General features: G+C 37.9%; 1 protein-coding gene and 1 pseudogene across 4 annotated transcripts in view; both read right to left on the reverse strand.

Annotated features, from left to right (window-relative positions):
- Nucleotides 1-2,050: 2,050 nt before the first annotated feature.
- On the reverse strand, nucleotides 2,051-3,322 carry LOC309971798 (mirror-image polydactyly gene 1 protein-like; annotated as a pseudogene). Its single transcript has 3 exons — nucleotides 3,244-3,322; nucleotides 2,724-3,136; nucleotides 2,051-2,527 (listed from the first exon to the last, which is right to left on the reverse strand). The product of its transcript is annotated as a mirror-image polydactyly gene 1 protein-like (transcript).
- A 3,905-nt stretch (nucleotides 3,323-7,227) lies between these two features.
- Nucleotides 7,228-26,443, reverse strand: part of MCU (mitochondrial calcium uniporter) — a gene marked incomplete at its 5' end in the record, with an annotated part of 208,612 nt that continues 189,396 nt past the window's right edge. The window contains 5 exons of one of the 3 annotated variants that reach the window (XM_082855102.1): nucleotides 7,228-7,801; nucleotides 9,045-9,108; nucleotides 9,951-10,067; nucleotides 21,364-21,567; nucleotides 23,087-23,247. In XM_082855102.1, coding sequence (XP_082711228.1) covers nucleotides 7,698-7,801; nucleotides 9,045-9,108; nucleotides 9,951-10,067; nucleotides 21,364-21,567; nucleotides 23,087-23,247 — 650 coding nt within the window. In that variant the 3' untranslated portion in view covers nucleotides 7,228-7,697. Of the gene's footprint in view, nucleotides 9,109-9,950; nucleotides 10,068-21,363; nucleotides 21,568-23,086; nucleotides 23,248-26,443 lie in introns of all 3 variants that reach the window. The other 2 variants (XM_082855101.1, XM_082855100.1) reach the window with 2 other exon arrangements.

Raw genomic sequence — 26,443 nt, forward strand, 5'->3', positions numbered from 1 at the left:
CTGAGGAACTGTTTCATTGCAGGGTAGTGCTGCTAAGTGGCAATGGTCTTAACTGAGGAACTGTTTCATTGCAGGGTAGTGCTGCTAAGTGGCAATGGTCTTAACAGAAATAACAAAACCGTGCAATTTCCTGTCCCTGAGAAGCCATCTGACTGCTTCATATGTGTTGCAGAGAAACGGAGGACGTGTGCGTGAGATAAACCCAGATTTGCTGCCAGGATTGATTGCTAGAGTCAAGGACTTTTACCAGATAGTCCTTTGGTTCTGTAAACAAGTCTTCCCAGGATGGTAGGATATTTTTCTTATTCCTATTTTTTCCTTTTTAGTTGACCAGCCTTTTCATTTTAATTTTTTATGATGAAAATTTCAAATATATACAAAGTAGAAAAAACAATAAAGAGTACCCAGCTGCAATAATAGTTAACATTTTGTCAATCTTATTTCATTTATACAGCAGTATGTATTTCTAACAAATGGCCTTTCTTTTTTATATAATCGTATTGTCATTATTACAACTATGGAAAGTAGCAGTAATTCCTTAATATCATCTAATACTCATTCTATATTTACATTTTCCCAGTTGTTTCAAAAATTTCTTTGTATTGCTAGCTTGAGTCAGGATTCAAACAAGAGCTATAGGGGCTTCCCTGGTGGCACAGTGGTTAGGAATCCACCTGCCAATGCAGGGGACACGGGTTCAATCCCTGGTCCGGGAAGATCCCACATGCCGCAGAGCAACTAAGCCCATGCGCCACAACTACTGCACTCTAGAGCCCGTGAGCCACAACTACTAGAGCCTGCGCACCAAGAGAAGCCACCGCAATGAGAAGCCACCGCAATGAGAAGTCCGCGCACTGCAACGAGGAGTAGCCCCTGCTCACCGCAACTAGAGAAAGCCTGCGTGCAGCAACGAAGACCCAACGCAGCCAAAAATAAATAAATAAATAAAATAAATTTATAACAAAACAAAACAAACAAGAGCTATACATTGCTTGTGGTTGGGTCTCTTAAATTCTTTTAATCTATAACAGTCCCTCTACCTCCCATGCTACTTGTTGAAGAAACCCAGTCTTTTGTCCTATAGAACGTCTCACATCCTGAGTTTCACTGACCACTTTGTGTGGTGTCTTTTCCTTTCTCTCACATTTATTTTTTAGTTTTTTTAATAAGTCATTTTTATTATACATTATAAAAGTAGTGGCCCATAACACATTGGAACAACGTTTTTTTAAACTGGTTTTCACCACAGACAGTTTGAGAAGCACTGATTTGGATGACCTGCTTCTCATCTGTACCACTGTGATTTGACAACAAAGGTTACTTTCCCAGATTAAAAAAATTTTTTTTCTTGCCAATATTCTAGATAAAAGCAAGAATCACCCATACAACACTCTAGCCTCACAATTTCTTGACTCATTTATTCCAATAAAATATACCTTCAAACAATAACCTTGGCCATATCTTGTCCTTAGTCCTCTTTAATCCTTAACTCTGAAACTCTGCTCTTGGATCACAAACTTTCATTCCCTACCTTCTTACTAAAACTGCTCTTTACTCTTCCTACTGGAATAAACACTTTGTCTGGATATGGACTTGCTTCCCTGAATGCAATGCTTATGCAAAAACAGCCATCCATGGACTTATAGAATGCCTTACATATCACCATGAGATTCCACACAGCATTGTTTTGATCAAGGAACTCACTTCATAGCACATGAAGTGTGGCAATGGGCTCATGCTCATGAACACTGATCTTACCAAGTTCTGCATCATCCTGACACAGCTAGTTTGATAAAACAGTGGAATGGATTTTTGAAGACTTGATTATAGTGCCCGATATGTGGCAATACCTGGTGGGGCTAGGACAAGGTTCTCCATGACAGTGTATATGCTCTAAACCAGAATCCAACATATGGTACTTTTTCATCCACAGCCAATATTCACGGGTCCAGGAATCAAGGGGTTGAAATGGGAGTGGCTTCATTCATTATTACCCGTAGTGATCCAACAGCAAGATTTTTGCTTCCCATCTCTGCAAACTGAGATTCTGCTAATCCAGAGGTCTTATTACTTCCAAAGGGAGAAAAACTTCCACCTGAGACAAAGCAGTATCCCGTTCTTCAATCACTGCATTCATTTCTTCTGCAGTTATTCTCTTTTTACATTCCTTGGTATTGTAGATTCTATCCACAGTTATAGCTCCATTCTTCTGAATAGCTATCCCTGTGTCTGCACTGTTTATTCTGTTCAGTAATTCCTGTAATGTCATGTCATTTTCTTCAGGGTTAATATTTTCTAGCAGTTTTAGAGACATTTCCATATGCTTGGCTCGTGCAATTGCTTCATCTCTCTCCTCATTGGCTAACTGCAGTTGAGACATAATAGCTTCATCACGTTCCCTCTGTGAAATACACCTCTTCAACCAGAGCTGCTGTTTTTTCAGCAATTTGAGCTTCTGTTGCTTTTTCTTGGAGTTCCAGTTTAAGCTTTAGTTTTCTCTGTTCTTTATCTTCTTTAGTCAGTTTTTCTTGAAGCTTTTTTTTTTTTTTTGTGGTATGTGGGCCTCTCACTGTTGTGGTCTCTCCCGTTGTGGAGCACAGGCTCTGGACGCGCAGGCTCAGCGGCCATGGCTCACGGGCCTAGCCGCTCTGCGGCATGTGGGATCTTCCCAGACCGGGGCACGAACCTGTGTCCCCTGCATTGGCAGGTGGACTCTCAACCACTGCGCCACCAGGGAAGCCCTTCTTGAAGCTTTTTATTGCTTGCTTTGAGAATGTCCAATTCTTTTCGAAGCAACGCTATTGTCTCCTCTTTAAGTCTGAAGTAACTTGACAAGGAATCATACATTTGTAATGCAAATCATTATTTCTATGTTCCATAATGTTGGCTTTTTCTCTGGTACAGTGAGCTTTCTCATCACCTAGATGAGGACTGATGACTTGAAAATTCCTTGATCTCTGCTCTGGCAGTTCTATGCCCTCATATGTAGCTTCATTAACTAATTCATTGGATTTCTGTTGCATGCTTCCCTTAGAATTCACAGGCAGTTGCTCATCTGGCTGTGTACTTTTATTTCTCCCAGTGGTCTCTTGTTCAAGATAACTATGGGTTATGTCTGGACTAATGCAGCACTGTCCTGGTGTTAAAATACACTGGTTGGTTATAAAATACAGGCAATGAAGGTTTCTTTCATAGCTGGTTGGAAGAACAATAACAACCACCACTTATCTAGGCCCTTTTGACCAGTCGTCCATTTGTACTTCTTGTTTGCTCTGGCAAGGTCTCTGGATTTTGCGCCAAGATTTGAAGCTTTGTACGGCATGGCTCAGCGTGCCTAAAGAAGCACAGCATTCTTTGCCGAAACTTACAAGTGTGAGACCTGAGATGCGCCCCGCACCGCCCCAGGAGCCGACTCTGCGCTCTCGCCCAGAGCTTCTCAGGCCCGACGCGCAGGCACCACGTCCACCAACCGATGCTTACTCAGAGCCTCCCTGCCCGCCTGGGGCTCCTCTGTGCTGGGAGGTGCGCAGGGAGATGTAAGCATCTATTTTTCTAAAGTATGAGCTATTAGAAATTAAAACAAAAATACTCCGGTGACAGTGAACAAATTTAATGCACAGGCAGGAATGGTGGAAATAGATCAGTTAGGAGATAGATTAACCAATGTACTCTTCAGGAGAAATCTGAGCTAGGATAACAATTTGAGAGAGCTACCAGCATATAAATGGTAACTGAAATTGGGGGAGGAGAATGGATGAGATCATTCATGGAAAACGGGGTCCAAGATGGAACCTTGGAGAAGCCTAATATAAAGATGTGGGCAGAGGAAGAGGATGCTGCAAAATAGGCTGAGAAGTAGTCAGAGATTTACAGAGAAGTAGTCATCACAAGAGCTGAGGGCAGTTTCAAGGTGGAAGGATTGCTCGGTGGATGATGCATTTATAAAACATACATAAATGAATATTTATAAAGTGGGTCATTTTATATTCAGTAGGTCTTGTTAAAATTAACCTATACATTTATCCTAAGGAAATAACCACATAGTCCATTTTGGAAGACAAGGAGTTTGGACTTATTTGGGGAGCAACGAACTAAAGGTTGTTGTCAGTGATAAAAATGAATGACAACCCGGGTTTCCCTGGCTGCTCAGTTGTTAAGAATCCGCCTGCCAATGCAGGGGGTACGGGTTCGAGCCCTGGTCCGGGAAGATCCCACATGCCGCGGAGCAACTAAGCTCGTGTGCCACAACTACTGAGCCTGCGCTCTAGAATCCACGAGCCACAACTACTCAGGCCGTGAGCCTAGAGCCCGTTCTCCACAACAAGAGAAGCCACCGCAATGAGAAGCCCGTGCACCACAACGAAGAGTAGCCTCCACTCACCGCAGCTAGAGAAAGTCCGTGCAGAGCAACGAAGACCTAATGCAGCCAAAAATAAATAAATTAAATAAATTTTAAAAAAAATGAATGACAACCCTTAACAGTTTTGGTGAAACTGAATTCTGAAATCTAAGAAGTTCCACATTTCTGTGAAATCTTTCCAGATTTTAAAAATTCAACCTATTTGTATTTGTTTTTGTAAGCATCTACTGTGTGCTTACCACTACACCCTCACAGGCAAGATACAATAGTACGCACGTGTGACATGATCTCTATCCTTTCCATTTACCATAGTCACCATACTCACCAATCCTCACTCAGTCTGGTTGTTTGATCATAGAATTCACTGATGAGTTATGACACAGATGCCCTCTCTATGCCTCAGTTTCCTTCTCTTTAAAGCCACGGTTTGATGAGGTCAATGGTTTGCATCAGAATCACCAGGAGTGCTTGCTGAACACAGATTGCTGGTTCCTCTCCTAGTTTGATTCAGTAGGGAGTGGAGAACTTGCATTTCTGGAGAGGTAGGTTGCTGTTCCTGGAACCATACTCTGAGAACACTTTTACTTTCTCCAGCTCTAAAAGTCTATGATCCCTTAGCGAAACTGCATTACCTATGCTCACTAATGGATTTAACACTCTCCATTATTCACCAGAGCCTAAGAGGATGTTGTGGAATATGTAGTTATTATTTGCCTTAAAAAAAATTTTTTTTTTTACTGGAATATAGTTGACTTAGAATGTTGTGTTAGTTTCAGCTGTACAGCAAAGTGAATAGTTATATATATACATAGATCCATTCTTTTTCAGATTCTTTTCCCAAATATGTTATTACAGAATATTTAGTAGAGTTCCCTGTGCTATACAGTAGGTCCTTATTAGTTATCTATTATATATATAGTAGTGTGCATATGTTAATCTCAAACTCCTAATTTATCACTTCCCCCCATGTTTCCCCTCTGGCAACCATAAGTTTGATTTTGAGATCTGTGAGTCTGTTTCTGTTTTGTAAATAAGTTCATTTGTATCACTTTTTTATTAGATTCCACATATAAGTGATATCATATGATATTTGTCTTTCTCTGACTTACTTCACTTAGTATGATAATCTCTAGGTCCATCCATGTTGCTGCAGATGGTGCTACTTCATTCTTTTTTATGGCTGAGTAATATTCCACTGTATATATGTACCACATCTTCTTTATCCATTCCTCTGTTGATGGGCATTTAGGTTGCTTCCACGTCTTGGCTATTGTAAATAGTGCTGCAATGAACATTGGGGTGCATGTATCTTTTTAAATTATGGTTTTCTCCAGATATATGCCTAGGAGTAGGATTGCTGGATCATATGGTAGCTCTATATTTAGTTTTTAAGGAACCTCCATACTGTTTTGTTCTCCATAATGGTTGTAACAATTTACATTCCCACCAACAGTGTAGGAGGGTTCCCTTTTCTCCACACCTTCTCCAGCATTTATTGTTTGTAGGTTTTTTGATGATGGCCATTCTGACTGGTGTGAGGTGATACCTCATTGTAGTTTTGATATGCATTTCTCTAATGATTAGTGATGTTGAGCATCTTTTCACGTGCTTTTTGGCCATCTGTATGTCTTCTTTGGAGAAATGTCTATTTAAATCTGCCCATTTTTTGATAGGATTGTTTTTTTGACATTGAGCTGCGTGAGCTGTTTGTATATTTTGGAGATTAATCCCTTGTTGGTTGCTTTGCAAATATTTTCTCCCACTCTGTGGGTTGTCTTTTCATTTTGTTTATAGTTTCCTTTGTTGTGCAAAAGCCTTCAAGCTTAATTAGGTCTCATTTATTTTTGTTACTCTAGGAGGTGGATCAAAAAAGATATTGCTGTGATTTATGTCAAAGAGTGTTCTGCTTATGTTTTCCTTTAAGAGCTTTACAGTATCCGGCCTTACATTTAGGTCTTTCATCCATTTTGAGTTTATTTTTGTGTATGGTGTTAAGAAGTGTTCTAATTTCATTCTTTTACATGTAGCTGTCCAGTCTTCCCAGCACCACTTATTGAAGAGACTCTTTTCTCCATTGTATATTCTTGCCTCCTTTGTCGTAGTTGACCATAGGTGCATGGGTGTAGTTATTATTTGTTGAATGCAAACAATGGCTTAATATTTTCAATCTTATCTTCTTAAACCTTACATATCTTAGGGATGTTTGTGTTCGGTTGCTGTGAGCTGCCAGGAGAGGCAGGACTGTAGCTGTGGAGGTTCTTAGTACATCTCACACTGCACTTAATGCAGACATTTAATACATGCTTTTTGATATGCCTTCGATGGACTAGGTGGCATGTGATATTTTCCCATTTGGTGATCATTATAAATTTGATACAAACTCTTAAAATAATGAGTATTTGATCTTAATTCATCCTTGAACAAGTTTCTGGAGTCCAGGAGACCACACTGGGCAATCTGATGATCTGATATAATGGAGATATTTCCTGTTAATCAGGAGATAAGGATATTAGTGTCAGTGCTGTCCTTGGCTCTATCACAGTTGCAGAGGTCACCGAACCTCTAGTGGCTCTGGAAAACTAGGAAAATATTGACCATCTTAAGTTCAGGAAGAATTCATGAAATGCCTTGTAAAAATATAGGCTCCAGGAACAAAACTTAATTTCAAAATGGTATTTTTATAAAAATTAATTTTAGAGGTAAAAACTTTTCCACCTTGAATCAGAATAAGCTTGTTTTTGTTTCTGATCTTGGTTGTTTTGCTTTAAAGAATGAGAAGCTATAGTTCAAAAATTGAGTAAGTATTTATTGTTCCAGAAGGTACATTGCTTTTTATACATATTTCATAAATGATACAGGATTTTACACATGTTCAATATTTTGCTATTTGTTTAAAGGACTTTTCTCCACGTTCTCCCTCCCCTTGCCTCCCACACACCCTGAAAGGATTTGCTCATTGCACTGTGCTGTTTCTTCTTAAAAACCCTGCGTACAAACAGGATAAATGGTTTAAAAATAATTCACACAACTTAACAGAAATAAATGAGGGAAGGGGGTTGAACGACTGGGGGGGCGGGTGGGGAAGGAAGTGGGAGGAGGGATGAGAAGTGGAGACATGCATCCTTTCATTCCGTCATGCCAGTGGAAAGGGTGGTGGCTGGAGCAGCAGCAGCAATCCTGGCTGGCCTTCAACCTCTGCAAGGCACCTGCAGTCTGGGTTTGTCGTTTAAAGTGTTTCTCTTCATACACAATGATCCCAAAGGAGGAAGAAAAAGAGAAAGAAACCCCTTGCCACAATGAAGAGGGATCAATCATGTGAAAGAAAAAAGCCAATCAATCAGCTGTGCGGCAAGCCCCAACATCCTTTCCATCCTGCCCCCGCAGTAGTTAAAAGCAGGATAGTAGACACAGATTCCTTTGACTCTTCAAGTGTGATGTCATCTGGAAATATGGTAGAAAATATTTTGATAGAGTATAAGATTAACTCCTTTTTCTCTCAATTTAAGAAAAAATAGGGTGAAGAGGGTAGGCTGAAAGAAGCCATAGAAATGTATTCCTGTACAAAGATAAATTGCACCCTTTGAGATCCACACACTTGATTTACAACTACTGAAGTGGTGGAGGTGGGAGGGCTCACAAACAGTGTGGGAGTGTGTGTCCTTCGAGATTAACAAGGCCTCCAGACAAGGTAGTGCCATCTGGGTGGCCTGGAATGCTGTCACACAAACAGATTAACAGCAGTGAAACTATTCTGGTTCTGAAATGGCTACAGAGCCATGGTTTTTAGCCATTTTGTAAACCTTACATCTTCCTGATTTGGTAATACAGCTGAACACTCCGCCTCTGGCTTTAGCTGTGGAGGGAGAGGGGAGTATCAATGGGATAGTCAAATAAAGGAGGGAAATCTGTCCTCCTCTTAAAGATTAATTAGTAAAAAACAAAACAAAACAAAAAAACCTCATGCATTGTTGCCAATTATTTCTAGACAGTGATCCAGAGAAGTGGAATATTGAGACATTTAAGAAGGTATTAAGGGATAATCCAAAGTGTCAATTATCGAACAGTCATAAGTTGGTTCCAATTATATGGATAAAATTAGTGTACCAACAGGTGTGGGTGGTCAGAAATGGGGCACAAACGGGAGAGATTCCTGGTAACTTTGCAGAGACTGGGTCCAATCTAAAATAAATGCTAATGACATGGGCTCAGACTCTGTTTGCCACCCACATATCTCGAGGGTTTGCTTTTCTGGTACATTTATTTACTGCTATGTCAAAAATAAGAAAAGTTAAATTAAAAAAAAATTTAGAGCTGAGTGGGGTGCTGGTGTGTTACTATTTTGCTGACCCTGAAAAGAAGATGCAAGAAACAACACCCCTAGCATCACTTTCTCTCAACTATAATAATAATACATGATTTTCATCCAGAAACTGAGATTCTTGATTAAGACAATATTCACTAAGCCCTTTGAGCTTATATTCCACAAAGCCTGATGGTCAGATTTTAACATTCCTTTCTTCCCTAAGATCTTTTTGTTTTTGTTTTTTAATTAAAGTTAAAAACCCTCTACCCAGACGTGGCTCCCAGCTTCCACCTGCAATGCTTTAATTAAAAAGGCCATAGTTATAAACAGGTGTTCTTTCTGCTGGGATTCAGAGGCTCTCTGCAGATCAATCTTCCTCACCAATCTGTCGGAGGGGCAGATGCACTTGTAATGGGTCTCTCAGTCTCTTAAGGTCCATTTCTGCCTAAAATAGAAACAAAAGGTGAGAAAACTGGCTAGCCAAGCTTTCAATGATATTACTGTCTCCCGAGAAGAGGAAACTGTCTTTCCTCCATCACTATGAGTCAGAGAAATCATCTCAATCACTCTCAAAGTAAGAGTGCCTTACTTAGTGCCTTACTTAGAAGGCGGAGAAGGTCCAGAGAAGAGTAATTAAACATTAAAGAGAATGGAAGGGCTTCCAGAGGTTTATAAAAAAAATCTCTCAAGTCATGGAAGACTGCAGAGAAAAGAAATGAGGATTTCTTCACCAAAATCAAAGATATCAGAGTGAGGGGGAGGCACAATCAGAAATGTGAAAGAGGTAGCTGTTATGAAAAATAAGATATCAGTCTTTAAAAAAAAATTTCTAGCTCAATAATCTCTCACCTGCACCTAGCAAACATTTCTAGTAGTCTCTCTCTGACCTGGATTTTATTTTGGCTCCATTGCTACCACACATCTCAGGTGAGAGATCTTTGGGTCAATTGCAGAAAGAATAAAAAAAGAGAGAAAAGTAAAAACAGACCTCTCTAAAGAAACAAAATGAAAAATATAAAAATAGGTTTAAAAATTTCAATATGCTAGTGATAAAAGGATAGATAGGACTCATTATCTTTTCATCTGCTTGTGTTATAAAACTTTCTGGAGCGTTGACCATGTAAAATAGTCATTTTTATCAACTGAGGAATAATTTACATAGGAAGAAGAGGATTGGATCATTCTTTCAGAGTTTACGCATCTAAGTACTTGACTGTAGACGATGATGATGACGATAATGCCATACAAGATGAGGCTGGGATTTACTTTAATTTTTGTAAAACTTACCTGAGCAATTGCATCTTTGAGTTGATTGTATTTCTCTAGGTCAAAACGTGACTTTTTGGCTCCTTTATGGAAAAATAATAAGTATTGTCTGTCTCTGGCTTCTGGATAAACATATTCCTACAAAAATAAAGAAGAAATTAAATTATACTCCTTAGCACACTATCTTCACAAAATAAGCATTTACTGTTGATTAGATTCAATATACATGAGCATATATAAAGATACACTACTGACATGTGCTATATTAAATATTTATTTCTTAAACATTTTTTTGTTTTGTTTTGTTTTTTGTTTTTGTTTTTGCGGTACGTGGGCCTCTCACTGTTGTGGCCTCTCCCGTTGCGGAGCACAGGCTCTGGATGCGCAAGCTCAGCGGCCATGGCTCACGGGCCCAGCCACTCCGCGGCATGTAGGATCTTCCCGGACCGGGGCACCAACGCGTGTCCCCTGCATCGGCAGGCGGACTCTCAACCACTGCACCACCAGGGAAGCCCTCTTAAACATTTTTTATTGCACAACACACACAGAAGAGTACACACACAAAAAATGTACATCATAAAGAATCATCATCATGTAATAAATGTTAATCATCACCAGACAGAGAAAATAGAATACCACCAGTAACTCACAAGCCCCCTTCCTGCCCCTTTCCAATTACTAACCCCTCCTTCCCCACCAAAGTAATCACTATCTTGACTTTTATGGTAACTGTTTTCCTGCTCTCTTTACAGCTTTCTTACTTAAGCATACACTCCCCTGAGCTCTACAGCTGAGTTTTTTGAAATGTATAAAAATGGAGTCAGATAGTATGCATTGTGTATGGCTACTTTCACTCAATATCATGTTTGTGATATTCATCTTTTGCGTGTAGCTGTAGTCTGTTCATTTCCATTGATATGTTATATTCTATTGTGTGGCTACATCACAATTTATTTATCTGTTGTACTACTGATAGATTTTTGGGTTGTTTCTAGGTTTTAGCTGTCGTAAATAATGCTGTCAAGATCATCTCTGGACTTATCTTCTGTTCGGTATAAACCTATGAATGGAAATTCTGGACCATAGTGTATGCTTGTGTTCAAATTTAAGGAGTAGATATCAAAATGGTTGTACCAGTTATACTCCCATAAGCAGGACATGAGTTGCCATCACTTCACCTACTTGCCAATACCTGGTATTGTCAGTTAAAAAACGAGTTAGGCAGAAATACTACCTCAGGTTCTGTTCCCTTACAGGTTATTACAAAATATTGAGTATAGTTCCCTGTGCTATACTATAGGTCCTTGTTGGTTATCTATTTTATATAGTTTGTATATGTTAATCCCAAACTCCTAATTTATATTATTTATATTACTACATTTTAAAAACAACTTTACTTGAGATACCATACAATTTACCCATTTACTTGAGATACCATACAATTTACCCATTTACCCATTTACCATACAATTTACCCAATATATTACTACATTTTAAAAACAATTTTACTTGAGATACCCACAATTTACCCATTTAAAAACAACTTTACTTGAGATACCATACAACTTTACTTGAGATACCATACAATTTACCCATACAATTTACCCATTTAAAAACAACTTTACTTGAGATACCATACAATTTACCCATTTAAAGTATAATAGTCAATGCTTTTTAGCATAGTCAGAATTGTACAACCATTACTACAATAATTTTTAGAATATTTTCATCATCCCCCAAAGAAACCCCATACCCTTTAACATCACTTCCTATTTCCCTCCATACTTCCAGTTCTAAGTTAACTACTAGCCTTTCTGTCTCTATAGATTTGCCTTTTCTGGATATTTCACAAGTGGAATTGTAAAAAAGCCTTTTGTGTCTGGCTTCTTTCAAGGCTCATCTATTTGTAGCATGTATCAGTGCATTATTTCTTTTTATTGACAAATAATATTCCATCAAATGGAATATGCTACATCAGGGGTCCCCAACCTCCCAGCTGCAGACTGGTAGCGGTCCGCGGCCTGTTAGGAACTGGGCCGCACAGCAGGAGGTGAGCAGTGGGTGAGCCAGCAAAGCTTCCTCTGCCGCTCCCCATCCCTCGCATTACCGCCTGAACCATCCCCTGCCATCCCCTCCCCCAGGGGAAAATCATCTTCCACAAAACCGGTCCCGGGTGCCAAAAAGGTTGGGGACCACTGTGCTACATTTTATTTATCTATTTGTCAATTGATAGACATTTGGGTTTTTTCCACTTTCTGGCCATTATGAATAATCTTGCTATGAACATTTGTGTAAAAATTTTTGTGTGGACACGTTTTTATTTCTCTTGAAGAGATATAGCATTTTCCTGATCACTCATGAGGCTGAGGCCTTTTCATATCCTCTTTTATATTATTGGCCATTTGCATATCCTCGTTTAGAAGTGCCTGTACAAACCTCTTGCCACTTTTTCCCTACTGGATTGTGTGTCTTTTTCTTACTGATTTGTAGGATTTGTTACTATATTATGGATATGGATCCTTTGTTGGATATACATACTGGAAACATCTCCTCCCAGCCCACTCTCCCTCTTCATGGTGCTCTTTAATAAATAGATGTCCTTAATGTTAATATAGCCTAATTTATCATTCCTATTCTTTATGGTTAGCATTTTTCATTCTGTATAAAAAATCATTCCCTATTCCACAGTAATTAAGATATTCTATATTATCTTCCAGGAGCTTCATCGTGTTACCTTTTATATTTAGATCAACAATCTGTCTGGAATTAATTTTTGTTTATAGTGTAAGGATGGGGTCATTTCTTTTTTCTATATGGATATTCAATTGTCCTAGCACCATTTATCAAAAAACTCTTTCCCTGCAGTGCCATTTTTTTAAAATCAAAAGTTCATTTATACTAGGTCTATTTCTACTTCTCTCTTCTATTCCACCGGACTATTCGTCCATCCCTGTGTCACTGTCTTAATCACTGCAGTATTGTAACTAAAGCTGCAGTCTTCATATCTGAGAATAAATCCTCTTACCTAGTTTTTCTTCAAGTGTTTATTACTTTTCTTAGTCCTCTGTATTTCAATATACATTTTAGAATCAGTTTATTAAAATATCTTCCCCCAACTCCAAATCTGTTGGGATTCTGACTGGGACTGCACTGAATCTAATAGATCAATGTGCATAAAACCAACATTTTTGCAGTATTTACTTTTCTAGTCCATGAACATGCTCTATCATTATATTTATTAACTCTCCTATAATTTTATGTTTCTCTACATAGAGGTTTTGTACATATTTTGCATGATTTATTTATTTATTTGGTTACTTATTTATTTTTTAACATCTTTATTGGAGTATAATTGCTTTACAATGGTGTGTTAGTTTCTGCTTTATAACAAAGTGAATCAGCTGTACATAAACATATATCCCCATATGTCTTCCCTCTTACGTCTCCCTCCCACCCTCCCTATTCCTCCCCTCTCGGTGGACACAAAGCACTGAGCTGATCTCCCTGTGCTATGTGGCTGCTTCCCACTAGCTATTTTACATTTGGTAGTGTACATATGTCCATGCCACTCTCTCACTTCATCCCAGCTTCCCCTTCCCCATGTCCTAAAGTCCATTCTCTAGGTCAGCGTCTTTATTCCTGTCCTGCCACTAAGTTCTTCAGAACCATTTTTTTTTAGATTCAATACATATGTGTTATCATACGGCATTTTTCTCTTTCTGACTTACTTCACTCTGTACGACAGTCTCCAGGTCCATCCACCTCATTACAAATAACTCAATTTCGTTTCTTTTTATGGCTGACTAATATTCCATTGTATATATGGGCCACATCTTCTTTATCCATTCATCTGTTGATGGACAGTTAGGGTGCTTCCATGTCCCGGATATTGTAATTAGAGCTGCAATGAACATTGTGGTACATGACTCTTTTTGAATTGTGGTTTTCTCAGGGTATATGCCCAGTAGTGGGATTGCTGGGTCATATGGTAGTTCTATTTTTAGTTCTTTAAGGAACCTCCATACTGTTCTCCATAGTGGCTGTATCAATTTACATTCCCACCAGCATTTATTGTTTGTAGATTTTTTGATGACGGCCATTCTGACTGGTGTGAGGTGATACCTCATTGTAGTTTTGGTTTGCATTTCTCTAATGATTAGCAATGTTGAGCATCCATCCATGTGTTTGTTGGCAATCTGTATATCTTCTTTGGAGAAATGTCTATTTAGGTCAACTGCCCATTTTTGGATTGAGTTGTTTGTTTTTTTGATATTGAGCTGCATGAGCTGCTTGTAAATTTTGGAGATTAATCCTTTGTCAGTTGCTGCGTTTGCAAATATTTTCTCCCATTCTGAGGGTTGTCTTTTGGGCTTGTTTATGGTTTCCTTTGCTGTGCAAAAGCCTTTAAGTTTCATTAGGTTCCATTTGTTTATTTTTGTTTTTATTTCCATTTCTCTAGGAGGTGGGTCAAAAAGGATCTTGCTGTGATGTATGTCATAGAGTGTTGTGCCTATGTTTTCCTCTAAGAGTTTTACAGTGTCTAGCCTTACATTTAGGTCTTTAATCCATTTTAAGTTTATTTTTGTGTATGGTGTTAAGAAGTGTTCTAATTTCATTCTTTTACATGTAGCTGTCCAGTTTTCCCAGCACCACTTATTGAAGAGGCAATTTTCTCTCCATTGTATATTTTCCCCTCCTTTATCAAATATAAGGTGACCATATGTGTGTGGGTTTATCTCTGCGCTCTCTATCCTGTTCCACTGATCTATATTTCTGTTTTTGTGCCAGTACCATACTGTCTTGATTACTGTAGCTTTGTGTAGTCTGAAGTCAGGGAGCCTGATTCCTCCAGCTCTGTTTTTCTTTCTCAAGGTTGCTTTGGCTATTCGGGGTCTTTTGTGTTTCCATACAAATTGTGAAATTTTTTGTTCTAGTTCTGTGAAAAATGCCATTGGTAGTTGGATAGGGATTGCACTGAATCCGTAGATTGCTTTGGGTAGTATAGTCATTTTCACAATGTTGATTCTTCTAATCCAAGAACATTGCATATCTCTCCATCTGTTTGTATCATCATCTGAGAAGGTGATCTCTAATCCTCTGCCTTCTTGAAGCTATCTCTTGCATGATTTATTTTTAAAAGTCATTTTGAGTTGCATCTCTTAAAAAGTTTCATTTTCTAACTATTTTTGGCTGGCATATAGATATGCAATTCATTTATATATATTGACCTTGTATCTAGTAAACTTATAAAACTCACTTATGAATTCTAACTAATTATCTATATACGCTTTTAAAATTTTTCTATGTACAAAATCTATGAATCATGCCAGTTGTTTTTCTTTCCAATATTTTCATCCTCTGTATCTTTTTCTTGCCTTCTGTACTGGCTAGGACTTCTCATTCAAAGTTGAATGGGAGTGGTACTTTTACCCTCTTCCCAGACAATGAAGGAACATTAGAACATTTCAAGTTCACTTACCTGCTCCAGACATATATGCTATTGTCACATGTTTTAGTTTTTTCTGTATTTTAAATTCCATAAGAGTTTATTATAATTATTTTATACATTTAATATTCATTTAGATTCACTCACAGATTTACCATTTTCATTGCTCTTCATTCCTTCCTGCTTTTTTTTACTTTCAACTTGTGATAATCTTCTTTCTGCACAAAGAACACTCTCTAGTATTTCCTTTTGTACAGATCTACTGGTGACAAGTTCTCTATTCGTTTGTCTGGAAGCATCTTTATTTCACCTTTATTTTGGAAGGATATTTTTGCTGAGTATAGAGTTCTAAGTTGACAGTTATTTTCTTTCAACACATCGAAGGTACCATTCCATTACCTTCTGGCTTTCATTTCTGCTGTTGAGAAGTCAGCTATCTAACAGTGACTCCTTTGAAGGCAAGCCTTTCTTGTTCTTCTTTGGCTACTTTTAAGATTTCTTCTTTGTCTTTGTCTTTTGCAGTTTTACTATTGATGTGTCTAGATGTGGATTTCTTTTCCTTTATATTGGTTGTATTTGATGGAATTCTTAAATCTATAAATTAATGTCTTTCATCATTTTGGAAAATTCTCAGCCACCATCTCTGCAAATATTGTTTCTTCCCATTCTCTCCCTCCTCTCCTTCTGAGATGCTAATAAAATTAAAAATATATTAGGCCTTTTCACTCTATCCTCTGTATCTCTCACCCTCTCCTATATTTTACTTCTTTTTGTCTTTCCATACTTTATTTTGAATGGTTTCTTCTGATTTATTTCCAGGTCACTCTATCTCTCTTCTGTCTAATCTGCAGTTAAATCCATCTATTAAATTTTATTTCTAAAATTTTCATTTGTTTTTTAAAAAATCAAGTTATCTGCCAATACTCTCAACCTTACCTTTTATCTCCGTGAATCTAGCAAGTATAATTATTTTAAAGGCTATGTCTGATAAATCCAGTAACTAGATCTCCTATCTGTGTCTGTTTCAAATGTCTACTGTTTCTGTAGGTGTTTTCCTGTGTATCTGCTTATTTTTTATTGTATGACTAACTTTGTATTTGCAAAATTATTTGTAGAAATAATGTAAGGTTTAGGATAATGTTATCTCCTCCCAGGGATGATTAATGTTTTCTTTGGCCTGGAACCAGCGATATCAGCACTCTGGGATCACCAGTGTTCTAGGACTACCTCAATCCAATTTACAAGATTGGGATGATCGAAAGATGAGCTACAGTCTCTGAGAGAGGCTACAACAGGTTCTTCTGTTCTACAGTAGTGGCCTTTAAAATTCCAAACCAAAGCAAAAATGTTTCAACCTACTTTAGCAATCCCTGGACATGAATCTCTATGGCTTTGGTCTTTCTAGGTTATCAAGTATAGCTCAGCTTCTTGGCCTCTCAGCCTTACCCTCTTTAATCAATACAAATCCCCAGAGGAAAAAGCACATCTAAACACCAGCTTCACCTTCCTGGGACTTCTCTTCTTCTGGTTCTTGCCTGGTAATTTTTGCTATCTTGTTAGCTCTCTAGAATCTACAGGCAGATGTGTTTTATGTTTTGTCTAACTATTTTAACATTTCCTAGTGGGAGCATTGTTCTGATTACCTAGGATGCCATAACTAGAAACAGAAGTAAATATTTAATTATTGATGACGACAGATAATGAACAAATAGTGGTTGAAGGGACTGTGGAAGCTTTTTAAAAATGGATAGAATCGTGGTCTGAATCAAGTAATACTGACCTAAGGGATAACTGTTGGATTAAAAACTTGAGGGAAAGCCCTCTAGGTTTCATCTAAGTTGCTATTACTAGGCCACTTACCTATCTTTGCTGAGGATGTAAATGTACACACTAATTCAATTTATTCAGATATATTCTATGCTTCCTCTTTTGGGCAACAAGCATTTACTAAGCGACTACATGCTAGACTCTCTTCTAGAAATTTGGTACTTTGATAGTAAGTGAGAAGACATACACATAGAGCTTGGTTATGAAGGAAAGAGAGTCAGAGAGGGAGAGTTTGATAACATAGGGAACACAAAAAATATACTGGCATAAGATTCTGGAAGGGGGTAATGGGATTAAGAACAGGTGGAAGAGCTAGCCCTGAGCAGGAAAATGCCACCTCTTACTTGAATTTAAGGAAATAGTGTGAAAGTAGGTATGGATACTATTAAACTCACAGGGTTTAGGAATTTGCAAGCTTGTATCTGTTAAGCTCAATTTTCCAGGAGAGGTAGGAGGCAAAGTTAAATGTGGGATGAGGAGCCTGATGTGAGGTCTTAGAATAACTAATGAGAGGGTTATGGGGGAAGAAAATCTAATTAGAAACACAAGCAGTGGTCCAATCCACACTATTACATGATTTTTCTCTAGCAATGTTCAGTAGCCTGGATATAGGATAAATGGTTAAATTTATCCAAGATTAGGAGTTTATAGAGTATATATGGTGGAAAGACAATGGAGCAGAGATTGAACAGAATGACAATATGGTCTAATTTCGACAGAAAAGGAAGCAACACACGAGGAAGGAAGGAAAAAAGTTGAGAGACGTCAGGAGCCTAAAGGTTTAGGCATACTAAATTATTAGGCATGCTAATTTTTATTCTAAGTAGGTCCTGAATGGCCACTGAAGTAGTTTGCTGGAGTAGAATATAAATGCTGGATGTTGGAATTGAGATGACAAAGGGTATTAAAGGCTAGGTCAGTGTTTCTCAACCTTTATTCATCATTGTTCCCTTAAGTTGCCTTTTTAGATATATTTTCCTTAATTGCCCCTCCTCCCCAAAGAAGTTTTTTAAAAAAAATATTTAAATATTTATTTATTTATTTAGGTTGTGCCAGGTCTTAGCTGCAGCACGTGGGATCTTTGTTGTGGCATGCGGGCTTTTTAATTGCAGCATGCATGTAGGATCTAGTTTCCCCACCAGGGATCGAACACGGGCCCCCTGCATTGGGAGCGTGTAGTCTTACCCACTGGACCACCAGGGAAGTCCCTCAAAGAAGTTTCAACACCACAAATATACTGTGTATCTGTTTATCTGTTGTAATATCTAAGATGTTTTACTCCCCCAGAACCAATTTTCACACCCTTGAGGGTGACCTCCCCTTTGTAGAAAACTCCTGGGCTAGGGGGCTGAATGGTGGTTCACATGCCTGCTGAAGTAACTTTGCTGAATGGCAATTCTTATTGTCAGGCTCCTTTTTCACATGATAGAAAATGGTACTCAGGTCTCACTGAAATATTAGTCAGTAAAATTCAATATTTCACTTGATTTTATGATGTCAAGGAACTTATCTTTTGAAAACTCTTTGGAACTTAATATACTTTTGGAATATATTTAGGTTGCTAATAAATGCTCATTGACCAGTTTAAATGCTGTTGAACAGGCATTTTGTTTCATGGGTGTTAATTATGGATACTGATATGGGGAAGAATATTTAACATGAGAAACTATTTACATTTTATTTGGTCAGTGTTTTCCTATTCACAAAAGACTAAATTGTTTACTACTGCTATTTTACAACTTGTCACTTGGGGGCAGCAAAAACGTTGAGGAATCACAGAAGTAGGACAGCATTTAAACAGTAGGACAGATAGGCACTGTATTAGGCATGGTAAGGAAATAAAAATTGAAAAAATCACCCGAACGCCTTGCCTCAAAAGATATCATAGTCTAGTAGAGGGGAAAAGACATTGAACATGAATAATTATAATACAAGATGGCATAGGATAAGTGAAATGAGAGGCACAATGTGCTATAGGTATTCAGAAGAGGGATAGATCAAAGTTGGCTGCAGGGAAGTAGTCAAAGGTTCATGAAAAATAAGCATTTAAGTAAACCTTGAAATATGACAGGTAGCGATCTACAGGGAAAACCTTCCCAGTTAATAGAATGATATGAAGTAAGGAAGGAAGTGGTGAAAAACTCAGGGCATTTGGGGGGAAATACAGACTACACAGTTGCCCCTTGAACAACATGGGTTTGAACTGCAGAGGTCCACTTATATGCGGATTTTTTTCAATAGTAAATACTACAGCACTACACGATCTGCAGTTGGGTGAATCCCCAGATGTGGAATCATGGATATGGAAAAACTATGGATGCAGAGGAACCATGATATGGAGGGCTGACTTTAAGTTATACATGGATTTTTTTACTTCACAGAGGGTTGACGCCCCTAACCCCCATTGTTCAAGGGTCACCTGTAATTTGATGTGTTTAAAATACCTAGTACATACACAGAGGAGCTGAGAGACATTTGGAAAGGACAGCAACCAGTTATGAATATTGGGCTAAGGAGTCTGGATTTCAGTCGATAAAAAGAATCCATTAAAGGGGTATATGAGGGACAGTGACAGGGCAGAGGAAGCGGGAAAGAAACACAGACAGACATATACACATATGCAAGCCATGTCCAGAGGTGTGGTTAGATAAGATTGATTTGGCTGTCAGCTCTGTTCAGGTAGAGTGACGAACATGAGCCAGACAAGGGATTAGGTGCTAGAGACACTGGGCAAACAATAGCAGGACACGAACAGTTTACTGTCTCTTCTCCACTAGACATATTTGGGAGGCCCGGAAAGGTTAAATAACACCCTTGGGCTTTCATTTTCCTGCACAAAAATAGGCCTATGACCATTGGTCTAATGACAACAGAAACAAAATGCCTATGTTCAATAGCGGCCATATAAAAATATAAGAGAAGCAACTCTCAACTTTCTTCTGATACCTAAGAAAATAGAAAAGGTTTCTCATATCTCTCAGCTATTTCAGATACTTTTTTTTTTTTTTTTTTGCGGTACGCGATCGTCTTACTGTTGTGGCCTCTCCCGTTGTGGAGCACAGGCTCCGGATGTACAGGCTCAGCGGCCATGGCTCACAGGCCCAGCCGCTCCGCAGCATGTGGGATCTTCCTGGACCAGGGCACGAACCCGTGTCCCCTGCACCGGCAGGCGGACTCTCAACCACTGTGCCACCAGGGAAGCCCTCAAATACTTTTTATTCAAGGGAGCCTGGATCTGTGGTTGTATCACACATGGCAGTAATAAATAAGTGATAATAAATCCTTCATATTTCCTAAAGTGACCATTATGGATTTCCAAGCTACTAAAAATACAGCACTAACAATAAAAATTAGTTCTAGACACTGATATTTAAAATATGAGCCTTGGATGATAAAGAATAGAATAGTGATTAGATATCTAATTTTCACCTCTCTTCCATGAAGTAAAAACAACAACACACACCTATACTCCTAATATATTTAGAAGTAGCCCAGAGTTTAGTTTAACTATTTGATTAGTTATCACCAATTCTCCATTCCAAACATTCAATAAAACCCAAAAGCTTGGGACTTCCCTGGTGGTGCAGTGGATAAGGCTACGCGTTCCCAATGCAGGGGGCCCGGGTTCGATCCCTGGTCAGGGAACTAGATCCCACATGCATTCCGCAACTAAGACTGGGCACAAACAGATAAATAAATAAATAAAATTAAAAAACAAAACAACAACAACAAAAAAACCCAAAAGCTTGGGACTACACCATCTGACTGCTAAATTAATTACACAGTACATAAAAAGACAAGCCAACTGATTAAGTTATCCTACAGCTGACCACTCTTCTCCTTTGCCTTCTTATTCTATATCTTACTATAATAGTTTTATGAATTTAATGGTTTATATGGCTCTCTTAATAGTCTGTTTGCTCCATGGGGGCCAAAGCCATGTCATATCTATCTATCTCTAGCACCCAGACCAGTGCCTCATACATAACTGGCATGCACATGCATGTGCACATATGTGTGTTTGTATGAGTGAGTATGTATAAAGGATAAATGATTACTTCAAGGGAACTGGCCTTAGAAAGAAGATGAGAGAAAAGAGAACTACTTTGACAACCAACATTGTACTATCTCATGGAAAGTTACTTGAAGAGGAATTCTTACCTGGCGTGTCATTACAAAATATGCATACATTGCCATGGCACTTCCATAAGTGATGAAGTAGGTAACTGGCTCCATGATGTCCCAGGAATATTCCCACCAGGTAAGTCGGGCCAAAATGCCAAACTGTGTGGCCATGTAGGCAAGTCCACCCCATAGCACCAAAGTGGTCCTCTTCTCAGCTTTTCTGCTAATCTCAATTCGTACCTACAGGGCACACATGACTGGTCAACTGTAAAGCATTTTGACATAGAACCAATTTTAAACTCTTATTTAAACTGTTCAATGTTCACTAAAGAAACAGGGCTTGTAATCAAGATATGTTAGTCTCAATTCTAGGAAATATAGTTTGTCTTCCTAAATAATATCTGTAGTTTTTACTGAGTACTATTTTATAGGCATAACATTTTTGATACACTTGTGTTTTATGTTTCATCCTAGAAGTAGCTGAAAATATGGTGAAATTATGGGAGTGAATAAGTTAGTTTCAGCGGGTCTTTATCCAACCACAAGATTGCTTTCTTTGAAAGACAGAAATAAAAACATGCCAATGTTCTCTCACTGTAGCGTACAAGATTTAATCTATCATTAGTTTTTTACTCAAAAGGTCTACTAGGGGCAAAACAGCACAGTGGGTCAGAGCATGGACTCTGGATTCAGAACGGCTGAGTTTAGGCCCTGATCTGCACATTACCATAACTTCATTAATGAGTTGTTCTGAGGATTAAATAAGAGAATACAAGTAAAATACTTAGGATAATTCCTAGCACATAGTAAATATTCAATAAGGGATGATAATTATTTTGCTATAGTTGGTACATTAAAAAATGCTTTACATTTTGAAAATACCAGATTTAAATTTCATCCCCCTTCACAACAGTTCCTCAAATTTAATTTATCCAACATTTCTAATGGTCTTAAATTTAATGAAAACAACCTTGAGATATGTGTTCCTTACTTTTAAAGAAATCAGAAAAAGCACAGTATTAAGAGTATTTGTTCCCTTCCTTAATCTCTAATATAGTCTGGTTTCTTAAAATGGAAATACTTGTATTTTTATTAAAAAAAAAAAAGGATGACACACGTTCATTGTAAAACACTTACTAGGAAAGTATAAAGAAGAAAAATCATTCATAATCCTACTATTCTATTAGCATTTGGGAATATGTTCCCTCTGATTTTTTTCGTTGTATATATGTGTATGTGTGTGTGTGTGTGTATGTGTGTTGTGTGTATGGCTATATGCATAATACACTTAAAAACTGGATCATAGTATGCACTAATATACACATTTTGTAATTTACTTTTCATAAAATATCATGAAGTGTTTTCTATAGAATATTAGATCTACATGATTGTTTTTAACAGTTGCATAATATTCCATATAATATTAATTCTTAAGTTGGCTAAAATGATTATCCACCTCACTTAGAAACCCTTCTTGATCAGCAATTATTCCAATCTTTGTTGTAAAAGTAGTAAGTCTGGTTAAGGGCAGTATATTTAGATCTCAAAGCTCTATGTCCATTATCAAGGCTCCAAACTATTCCTTTTTAAGTCCTTTCTTAGCTTTAATCAGAAGCTTTTTATGATTCAGTTCCCAAAACTAGTGGACTAGTTTGATTGACACAATGCAATCACACAAAACTCGGAGGGGAAAAAAGCAAACATATATGCTCTGGAAAAAATACTGGTGAAGAGAAAAGTGTGAAATTTGAATCTGCACCTTTTCCAGGGGCGCCAATTGTTCTTTGAGATCTTCTAATCTTTCGATAAGCTCCCTTTCCTTGTTTAACTGGTGCTGCTCGATGCACAAAGTAGTGTATAACTGCTGGACCAGTGTCTTTACATCGTTCAGTGTTGCTGCGTTTTCATAGCTTAAGAGGTCTGAAAGAAAAAGATTACATTTAAAAAAAAATATGCCTTAAATGAAGAGTTGCTATTCTTAGGGCTATTAGTGATAAGAACAAGGCAGATTCATCCACTATAGGGGTCCCACCTTCAATGTTAAACTGAAGGAAAGGGATAGTTCCTTTTTAAAAAGGAAGAGTCTATAAATCCTACAAAGTAAGTTCATATTTGGGCAACTTGAAAATTTTGAAGCCAACATCCACCATTATATTCTTGGAAGTATAAGTGCTACAAATGAGGCTACGAGTAATAATAATCTTCATTAGATAAAGACAAAAAATTTAAAGTAATATGTCAAAAACTAGTAGGCTTAGAATTAATCTGATTATCATGCTTATTAAAATTCAGATCTAAAATTTATCTGTGGTCTTGCCATTTTAAGTGGTCATTTTTTCCCTTTAGTAACTAACACTTAAGAAAAAAATATACAGTATTTCAAATTTGCAAATACAAGGGTATAAATAAAAATACCATTATCCTAATAATCTTAGCCCCTATATACCTTCCCCCTAGCATATCAATTTTTATTTATTCCCGTTGGGCAAAGACATAGAATAGCTGTATGGATCTCAATATCAAGCTTGAAAGGGCATGAAGTTATGAGAATAACTAAAAAGGTAAAAGATTAAATAATTCTTTGATTCAATATCCTCTTCTGTGAGTAGCATGTGCTTCTAGAAATCTAAAAATTATGTTTTGAAAATTTAATAAAATGTCAGCTGATCTCAGCTGTCAAATAACTTTTTAAAAAGCACGAGAAGTAAAGCTTTTGTTTTAGAATCTTATTAGCCTTAAATGTGACATTTTGTTAGCTACAGCAGAAGGTCAGCCTTTTTCTAAGTCAAAATAAGCCACAGTCAGAATTAGTCATGTGTGTATTTCAAATATTCTTCAAGGATGTCCTTTAGTATAGTTATCACAGAAATTCAATCAATAAAAAAATTCAAATAAGGGTAGCAAATTGGATTAGAGAAGAGCTGATATAGTAAAATGGGATATAGCACCTAGCATAGTATCTTGCATGCTTCAATGAATGTGTGCTGCATTAATGGGAACAGATAAAAGCAAGAACACTTTGAGTTCTAGAAGTCGTCTATGTCAACAGAGTCTGCTTTGCACTAAAGTTGCAGCTCACATTCACATATGGTTCTACACTTTCCAAAGTTACAAAAAGAGAAAACTGTACTCTAGAATGTCATAGTGAAGTGGTAGAGTCCATGCCTCCTGACCCCCCAGGCCTGGAACTGAGTTATGAGGCTTTTACTATATCAATATTAATATTTCTCCTGCAAGCTCAGTCCTCTTTCTTTCTTTTTTATTATTTATTTTATTTTTTGCTGCGTTGGGTCTTTGTTGCTGCACGCGGGCTTTCTCTGGTTGCAGTGAGCGGGAGCTACTCTTTGTTGTGGTGCACGGGCTTCTCACTGCGGTGGCTTCTCTTGTTGTGGAGCACAGGCTCTAGGCGCGCGGGCTTCAGTAGTTGTGGCTCACGGGCTCTAGAGCGCAGGCTCAGTAGTTGTGGTGCACAGGCTTAGTTGCTCCGCAGCATGTGGGATCTTCCCGGACCAGGGCTCAAACCCGTGTCCCCTGCATTGGCAGGCAGATTCTTGACCACTGCGCCACCAGGGAAGTCCTCAGTCCTCTTTCAAAAAGATAATTTTTTAGGTAGGTATAAATTATCTATGGTAAACAAAATTCTCTCACATATATTATCCCATATTTATCCTCATGGCAGCATATAATCCACAATTTATAAATGAGGAATTTTGAGTCCTAGAGAGATAAGATGAACAAACATTTTTGTGTTAGGTACTGATCTATTCACTAGAGAGGGGAAAAAATCAAATATGAGGTGGTTTCTCTCCTTAATGAGGTCTAATAATGATATTCACAAAGCTGCATGGCTAGCAGGGAGTGGGAAAAGATCTTCTGACTGGTAGTCCAATGACTTTTCTATTCCATGTCCTTTCTTTTTCCATTTCCACTTTCAATACCATAATTACACTGTATTTGCTTAGAAATCCAAGGAGGGAGAAAAGGAGGGGGGAAGGGAGGAAAGAAGGAAGCAAGCAAACAAACTAAACAGACCCTCTCCTCTTCCTTTTCCTAATGAAGCACACACACATTAATGATCAAATATGTATAGACAATCATAACCTGAAAATCTGTAAAATCTGAACTCAGGCTTGGTATTTGTTTTATAAAAGAGCTTCTATTAGAATGTCATTCATCGAAGACTTATTCTTTTAAAATTAATATTCATATTACAGGTTCTCCTGTGTAGAAAATTTATTTTTTATATCAGTCTTTTCTCTCATGGCTTCTTCTGTGTTTTATGTTATAGGTAGAAACATATTTCTCACTCCAAGTTTGTAAAACTATTTCTCTTTTGATTTTTTTCACTATGATAAATTATAAAATAAGCAGCTAAGTGAATGATAATATACATTCATACAATGTAATACATAGCAGCTGTGAAAAAGAATAAGGAATTCTTTATGTTCTGGTATTTTAAGATCTTCAGAATACACTGTTAGGTAAGAAAAGCAGTTTGGTGGTTTTATACCTTGACATCTAGTTAAACTGGAGTTATGTTTCCCCATATATCCCACATTCCCCCAAATTCCCTGTATGGTTCTGAATTAGAGTTAGCCAAAACAGAGATTCAAGTGAGGTTTTAGAAGGCAGAAGTGAAGCAGAAGCCATCATGCTCTGAAGGTTGTCGTTAGTAGTGAGAGACAGATGCAGAGGTGCCTGGAGATGCCAGTGTGTGCCTGCTCTCCCTGGCTCTGCATCCAGCTCTTTTTTCTCAATTGCCACCTCTGATGATTAACAGCAAATCCACACCCACAGCCAGATGCAGCTTTCTAAAGCTGTGCTGTCCAAAACAGGAACTGTTTGCTGTGTGTGGCTATTTAAATTAATTAAAATGAAATGGAATTTAAAATTCAGTTTCTCAGCCATACTAGCCACATTTCAAGTGCTCAATAGGCACATGTGACTGATGGCTACCATATTGGACAGTGCAGAAATGGAACATTTTCATTGTCACAGAAAGTTCTATTTGATAACACTGTCCTAGGGATCTCTCTTCCAGCCCTCCTTTGTTAATTTTTCTTATCCTAGTAGTTGGACGCACTTGAATTTCCAGGTTCCCTGGCAAGCTCTGATT

Source organism: Leucopleurus acutus, assembly GCF_964270905.1.
Source record: "Leucopleurus acutus genome assembly, chromosome: 14".
Taxonomy (NCBI): Eukaryota; Metazoa; Chordata; class Mammalia; order Artiodactyla; family Delphinidae; genus Leucopleurus; species Leucopleurus acutus.